At 33.0% G+C, this 8,853-nt stretch overlaps 1 protein-coding gene across 1 annotated transcript; it reads right to left on the minus strand.

The window, feature by feature from the left end:
* Positions 1-2,335: 2,335 nt before the first annotated feature.
* LOC107963291 (probable E3 ubiquitin-protein ligase RHA1A) lies at positions 2,336-2,680 on the minus strand. The gene has a single exon (XM_016899848.1). It carries the CDS (start codon positions 2,678-2,680, stop codon positions 2,336-2,338), a length of 345 nt encoding a protein of 114 aa, XP_016755337.1.
* Between the last annotated feature and the right edge of the window lie 6,173 nt (positions 2,681-8,853).

Below are 8,853 nucleotides of genomic sequence, written 5' to 3' on the forward strand. Positions count from 1 at the left end.
AACTTTGCTCGAGCCTCTTTCTCGGCAAACTGAGGGTAAAACTGCTTCTTCAACTCTCCTTGAAACTCCTCCCAAGTTCCAATAGCCGTTCCTCCACGTTTCTCATCCGTGGACCTACGTCGCCACCACAAGAGAGCAACATCAGAAAAGTAAATCGAAGCAGTGTTTACCTTAATGCCATCATCCTCGATGCTCATCGCTCGGAAGTATTGCTCCATTTCCCACAAGAAGTTGTCCACATCCCTCGCGGATCGTGCACCCTTAACTTCTCCGGTTTGGGAACATCCATTGCATGTTGCTTCGGCCTTGAAGACAACATCCCATTACTCAAAGTGGCTTTGTAAATCGCGAGCTCCCCTTTGAGCTCCTCCATTTCTTTCTGCATTGCTAGCACCATATCCTCGAGAGCTTCATCCCTCTCTGCCAGCTTTACCTCAGTGGACTCGGGTAATTCCGTTATCTTTTCCCTATTTGCACCGAGAGAATCCAACACAAAATCTTTGAGTTGCTCCTCCATTGAGTCTAACCCATCTGTGCATCCCTTGACCAATTCAAGCGTCTCTTTCACGTTCCCTACGGATTCCTCGAGATTCACCACTCGATTTTCCAAAGCTGTCAGCATTTCCCTCGAGCGACTGGATTTTCTAGCCCTCCCACGGGTCTCCATTGGCTCACTCTGACCAACGACTTCTTTCGACATCCCAACAGTGCCTTCGAACCACTCGAATAACTTGGTTCAAAACTTGGCTCTGACACCACTTGTCACGGGGCTAGACCTTTCGTCTCGCAATCCGTGCGGCCTTAGGCGATCCATTTGTCCAAACTCGCCCAAGTCAGCCTTAACTCCCAAAAGAGAGGATTCTTTTAGAACTCCTCCAAGGCACCAATTTATATAGCGGAAGCGATTGTGCCAAAAGAAGCCCTAAGAGAACAACAGAAAGCTAAAGAAAGAAAGCACACAAAGTGTTTGAGTAAATGCTCAAGAATTCTATTACTCTTAAGAATTCAAGTTACAATGGATGATTTACAAATGAGGGGGAGGCTCTCTATTTATAGTTGAGCTCCCCCAAAACCGACGGTCAAGATACATGTACATCGACGGATGAGATTCACTATATCCCTTGATTTTAGGGATTTACAAGATTTACCATATCAAATTTATTCTAATCTTACAAGATATGATCCTATTCTATCTTCTAAGATTAGTTACCAAAATTGCCTAAGTTGCCATGTCTTCATCATTGGGCCAACCAGGCTTCAATCTGATAGGCTTCTTTAGTAGCTCTTTTAATCGGGCCAGTTCTTGTGGGCTGAATGTCCCCCATCTAATCGATAGACCTCCATGGGGCGCTTCTTGCGGCATGGTCATGGGCTTTGCACTTTGGCCCGTGACACAAGAGCTTGCCTAAAGAGTAATCCATTATGAATCAACAGTACAGGATGTGATTTAAGCTCGACTCTCTCATCAAAAGAATTGTATTTAACGTAGCCACCATGTATAGGTTTATACAATATTAATGAATCATCAACAAAAATAATTTTAAAATTATTAAAAATAATTGTTATACTTTTTAACAGGTGGATCTTATGATTAAATGAATGAACTCATACAGTAATTAACCGAAGTCCCAATTTAGTGATAAAAATTTTTCTCAATATATTTATAAAATAAAAATATATTTTAAAAGTATTTTTATCTTTTTTACATACAATTTAAAATATATATAATGGAATTTTAAATCCAAAATATTCATTTTTTCTTTCCTTAACTTTATCATTTTAATTAAAATTACATTTAATTTTATATCATTCTTTTTATATTTATTACATAATTTTTTCACCTATCATGTTGTGCAATAACCTAGTTATATATAAATAATTTCTTTGAACAATTTTATTATCGATTCTGATTGTATCTAACTATTTCTGATACAATACTTAAAACTATATCCTTCTATATTAACAACAATACGCATATCAATTACAATACTTAAAACTATATCCTTCTATATTAACAACAATACGCATATCAATTAAATTAACACCCATCCACTCTTTTGTTAAAGAATATATTTTTGAAAAGCTTAAAACTTTCATAATTCAAGATTTCGACTTCAACTGAATTCATTTTATCTCCGGTACTTGGAACTATAAAATAAGTAAATGCGATAATTTATACAAAAAGGAAAGGAATAAATATTGAAATATAAATTCATATTCATTTCATCACCGAAATTTTCTTTAAAAAAGAAAAAGAAAAGAAGGAAAAGCCAAAAAGACGGAACAACGAACATGTTCCAAATTGAGAATCTACAGTGACTCAGTGAGCTATGTATCATCGGGAAACTTGGCGGCGGCAAAGAGGACAAGAATAGCTGTTGCTATTTAAGAGCCAATCGGTAATACAATTATGGTGATAAACATGGCCACATGAGACTTGCCTAGGAGCAGCTGAAGTACCCTCCGACGACCGGAAACTTTCCATGCAAATGGAGCAACTACCGGTTGCATAATGAACCGTCGGCATGTCGGAAACCAAACGGATGACTGTTTGAAGAGTGGCTTGAAGGTTCTCCGGCATCATCATCGCATCATCGAGGTCGAAATATTGTTGATCGAAAGGAACAGGAACAGTATTATGGGAAACAACACGGTATTTAGCTGATCCGCTGGTAGCCATTGGAAAAATAGCGAAGGCAATAAGCTTTTTACTGTTTGTGTTTTGAAAAGGTTTGGGAGATAAGTTTGAGAGCATTTTGTGCAGTTCTATGTCTATATGTAAAGGTGTGGCCAATTTGACTGTCTCCTACAGGTTAAGGTCTTTTTCTTTTCTTTTCCTTTCTTGATTTTTATAACAACATAATTGTTTTCGTGTATATCAATATCAACTTCTGCGAGATTTCGCATTTTTTTTTGTTAGTTTGGAAGGATTTTTTTTCTTTTGGCTTTTAATTTTTTTTTAAGTTTTGAGTTTTATCTTTCCATTCATACATTTTGATTTGAAAAAAAAAATTCCATTTAATCGAATCGAATTATTTAAGTTATTCAAATTATTTGAATAAATTCAAATAAGTAATTCAAGTTTCGAGTTGAATTTTACAATTTAAATAACAGATTGGTGTAAATACCCTTTTGATCCCTGCTAAGTTTGAAAATGAGCAAATTAGTCTCCCTCTCAACAAAAATTACAAAAACAATATATATCAAATTAATTTTCAAAAATTCAAATTAATTTTTAAATTTAAAATATTTATAAAAATTCCAAAATTTATATTTTTAAAAGATTATAAAAATTTCAAAAAAGTTTCTAGAAAATATATAAAGAAAGTTAAAAATTAATTTTTTTCTAAAATAATAATTTTAGGACCTAAATAAGTTAATTAATAATTCACTAAATTTGTATTATTATTTTACTTTGAAAAAAAATTTCAAATATATATGATTTCAATTTTATGTGCTCTAATATGCAATTAGTTATATTGTGACAAAATTTTAATTTGACATGTTTAATTTTTAATTTAACTCAAACAATTTCACTCAATTTGACTCAACTTGAATTTCATTTCACTCAACTTGTAACACCCCAAACCCGGCCCAGACGTTATGACCGGATCCGACATGCCACATCGAAGCGTTCAAAACATTTTATATTATTGATCTAGGAAAACTTACTTAGTGTTTTAAAAGATAATTTCATTATAGGTTAAAGTGAATGGAAGTTGTGCACCAGGTAGGAAACCGGAAAAGAGGTGGTGAGTCCATCGGACTGCTTAAGTACCAAGCTCCCTTCGGATCTAATCCTAGACATGCATACCACCATTGCCACACCTTAACGTCATGGATATTTCTAGGAAACCGATTTGATTAAGTCATTTTTAGGAAAAGTGATTAATTTTGGAAAATACTTTCATTGCGGAAGCTTTGCTTGTTGTCGTGTTATTTTGAAATCAATTGTTGTTTTTGAAAACGCGCCCTAAAGCTATCCAATTTCAACAGTTAAAATAAGTAATACCTATCTTATTAATACATATTAAAACCATCAAAAATAATTAAGCGGGCTTATTACATTTAAAAACCCAAAACTTCAAACGTAAATAAAAGGATGTCCAGTTCACCAGAAGAAAATTAAACTTTCAGAACGGGTGGCCACTCCGAATTCCCTCACAGCTCCAAGCCCACTATGGTTGGGGATTACCTGCGTGGATGAAAATAAAAGGGGTGAGTTTGGGGAAACTCAGTGTGTAAATTAACCCAACCATAGCCTATATCAGCTCAAACCACTGAAATATAATAAGTTGGCCTTAGCCCAGAACAGAATTCAAAATAAAGCCCATAGGCCCGTAACAGAACAGAACAGATATTACATGTTTATGCAGAAACCCAACCCAGATTCATCCATAACACCCCCGTGCCAGCCTTACACCATGTGGGGAGACTACTCGACCCACCCAACCACTACACACCACAGAATTCGCAGCGAGGCTGCCAGATATTGTGACGAAGTCACCAGATACAGATATTGTGGCAGAGCCACCAGAACAGATATATGTGACAGAGCCACCAGATCAGATAATCGTGGCAGAGCCATCAGATCAGATAATCGTGGCATAGCCACCAGAACAGATATATGTGGCAGAGCCACCAAATCAGATAATTATGGCATAGCCACCAGGACGCTTCCTCCATAATATAACCCATGTCCCCATGCAACAGATATATAATCATGGCATGCATCATACAGAATCAGATAGTCATGCTTTTCAGTCAAAATTAACCCTAGGGGTATAACGGTAATTTTGCACCTAAGGGTATAACAGTAATTTTCCATACATAGGGGTATTATAGTAATTTAGCTACTTCTAGGGTTTTCATGCATATCGTAACTATTTACGTACTATCAAAACACTTACCCCGCATACTTACCAAATTGGGCCCGTTGGCCCATGAACCCGATCTTTGGCCCATTAAGCCCAAATTATCAAAATGTATGAAATCGTGCGTACTGCAGTTTATTACTTTAGATTACCAAATATACAACCCAACTATCTTACGAGCATTCTCACACTCGCAAATTCCCAAAATACTGACTTTTCGGCATTTCGGCTTTTCGGCTTTTGCCAATCTAGTCTATGAGAGGGTGTCAGTTACACACCTATTTGCGACGATATGCTGACGAGATCCACACACGAACCGCCTACAATTGGATTACTAACACGTTAATCTAACTATTCAAATACGAACTACGTATTAACCCCTTACAATATTCGGCCAACCAAACCTACAGATCAGAGTAAGCTTATAAGAAATCAATAAGCAACTCATTAACAAATTTTTGTCAGTGTTTACCACATAATCATAATTTCACTGCAAGCTGTCTTCCTGAGCAACAGTCACTAAATCATTTATAACTGGAGTTACAAAAATCCAAATCAAGTGCCGTTAATTTTCCCTGAAAATAGACTCATATATCTTCTATCCATAAAATTTTCAGAATTTTTGGTTTAGCCAATCAATACCAGATTTTTCTCAAAGTTTCCCATGTTTCACTGTTTGACTAATCTGACCACTCTTAATTACGAATAAAATTTCTCATTGTACAGAATTCAAAATATGTTATTGTTTATTTCATTTGAAACTAGACTCAATAAGCTTTAATTACATAATTTATTCAGCTTCTAATTCATCTCCCACAATTTATGGTAATTTTCCAAAATCACGTTACTGCTGCTGTCCCAAGCAGATTTATTACCAAATGACTCTTTCACACCTAACTTGCATGCTTGTTATTTAAACATGTATATCACCAATCAATCATCACATATCTATGATTTTACTTAAGTATAATCTCCATTTCATCATTTTAAAGCACAACATTTTAGCCGATTTTTCCCCTTAGCATCTAAGGCACATGCATGCTCATTTGTTTGGCTCAACTTCACCTATCTTCCATTTTTCATCAAAAGAACATGAAACAACAACCATTTCCTTCATTTTAATTCATGACTAAATGCTCACAACACAACTAAAAACCAAAATATGCTTCAAGAGTTAAGGTAGAATCAAGAAGAACTCATGAACATCAAGATAGAAGCAAACTACCATGAAATTACCTTCAATTTTCTTCCCCAAGTGACCGAACATTCAAGAGCTTTCTCCTCTCCTTTCTCTTCTCTAACTTTCGGCTATGATGAACAAAGATGGACAAAACTTTGTTCTTTTCACCCCTTTTTCTTTTAATAAAATTTCATATTTCATCCATTTAATTCTTTAATACAAAAGACATGAAATGCCCATCATGGAACATTTACCTAAACCATTATCATGGAACATTTACCTAACCTATTATCATGAAACATTTACCTAACCCATTATCATGGAACATTTACCTAACCCATTATCAATTTGTATCAATTTGTACCATAAATTATGGATATCAAGTGCACATTTTGTCTACAACAACATGATGGCCAGCCACTACATGTAAAATGGGAGGTTTGACATGCAAATCCTCCTATTTTGCACTCCTATTTATTTGGCCACTACAAATTAGCCTATAGCATTTTCAAGCATTTTCACATAGGTCTTATTTCATAATTTCACTACCTTTTTCTTATGGAACAAAAATTAACTAAAATTACCGGGTTCTATCTTAAGCTTGGGCCTTCTAGAGGCCCACAAACATAATTAAACATATGCCAACATTCACAGAATTCTTGAAAATTGGGGCGTTACACAACTCAATTCGAAAAAAATTCAAATCGAGTTAGGACAATAAAATAGGACTCGTCAACACAATTTACTCGGATTTTTTTCACTCGATTCGATTGAACACTCACCCATATGTATGGATATATAGTTTTACTATACTGTAAACCATTTATATAATAGTCACCTACTATAACAACCAATATACTAGTAGAATCGATTCTTATTATTATTTTGAATCTTCTATAGTAGTTTTTTACTTAAACAGCAACATCCATAATTATAAAGTATGTTTTTAATTAAATTAGTTTTCTATAACAACGTATAATCTAAATTTTTAAGTAAAACTATAGCTATTTCATATAAGCCTATTAATTATCATTTATTAAATAAAAATAATCTTAATTAAAATGTTATTTCAATAAAATGATTAAACTTCACATGAAGAATTTTATTAATCATATTTTATTAAATGAAAATAATCTTTAATGAGTTGAATTAAAGATATCAACTCAATAAACTATTTAGTTCCCTAATTAAATAATCTATTATGAATTTGGAACATTATAAACCTATAAATCGATTACTTGAATTTAATAACTCATGGTAATTTTATTAATTTAATTTGATAACTCATTGATTAATTGAACTTGTTAGATTTATGAACTTATAATCATGTGAAAGAATGTATAAAATATGCATTAAAGCAATAATACATACATCTATTTTACGTCTTTTAATTTTATTGATTTGATTCCCACTTTCTTTCCATTTTTTTTAATATAATTTTCACTTTCTTTATTTGATGGAAATTCACAATATAAATTCTACTGTAAGCTTACAAGGATTATCTATCTATAGCAACATTTTGTTATAGGTTTATAATAGCCACCTCTCTATAACAGACAAAATCTTAATAGATAAATGAGACTATTATAGAGAGGGTTGGCTATATATGATTGTTATGAATGGGGGTTTTGTCTATTATATTCTAATTTTCATTTGTGCGTATTTATTTGATTTGATTTGATTTATTTGATTTGATTTGATTTGATTTTAAACTTAGAGTAAACTATACTTAATGCTACTAAACTATTAGTAAGTTTACATTTTGCTCACTCAACTTTAAAAAATTAATAAAATGATAACTGAATTATTCGAAAGTTTTCATTTAAATTATTGGGTTGTTAAAATCGTTTTTTTTTTGCTTTCTCTGTTTGCATTGCCTACACTAATCGAAAACTCACTTTCCTCTCTTCTACAATTTAGGTTTTTTTTATAAAACAATTTTGAACGTCACAAATTTACAAGTCAACATCCAACAACTTTTTTCTTCCACTCATCAATGGGTATTGATCCACTGTACCGATAGTTAAATTGTCACTTAGAGCTCACTACCCGAACTTAAAAAAAAAAACCTTAACAATCCAGTGAAACTTTTAAATAATTCAATACCCATTTTGCAACTTTTTAAAGTTGAATGACTAAAACATAAACTTACTAAAATTTTTTTACCTTAGTTCTAGTTTACCCTTAAACTTAAAAACTCTAAAAAGATAAAATAAAATAAAATTATTTGTACTCATTTAGGTACACAGAATTCACAACTGCATTATCTATATATTAAAAAAAATATTAAAATCTATGGCACTGTAATATTAGAAAAGGTATTGATAGTTCTTTCACAAACAAATTATTGTTTTGTTGGAGAATATCCGGGCCTTTTTATACGAATAACCTAAAAAAATTAATTAATTAAGAAAATAATTTGGATAAAAAATTATTTAAAGAAATGATCTGTTTTTTTATAGTTAAATTTGGTGTCGCCTGATCAACTAACAGCATCACCCACTTTTCTCCTCAATCATCACCCAACCATCATATTAAAAAAAATTGGTGTCGCCACTATGTCAGGCGGCATCTATATGTATTTTTTTAAATTCCCGTGTAAAATATTGGTGTTCACAGTGTCATCAGTCTGTCAAGTAGCACCAGTCAATTTTTTTTTAATTTCATGTTAGTAGAAAACAATTTGGTGTCGTCGTCGTGTCAGATGGCATCGATGGCTACTAAGGAAAAAAAATTTAATGTCTGTCGTTGGGCTGTCAAGCGGTACCTCTAATTTTTTTTAAAAAATATTTTTTTAAT

The sequence above is a fragment of the Gossypium hirsutum genome, chromosome A06, assembly GCF_007990345.1.
Source record: "Gossypium hirsutum isolate 1008001.06 chromosome A06, Gossypium_hirsutum_v2.1, whole genome shotgun sequence".
NCBI classification, from domain to species: domain Eukaryota; kingdom Viridiplantae; phylum Streptophyta; class Magnoliopsida; order Malvales; family Malvaceae; genus Gossypium; species Gossypium hirsutum.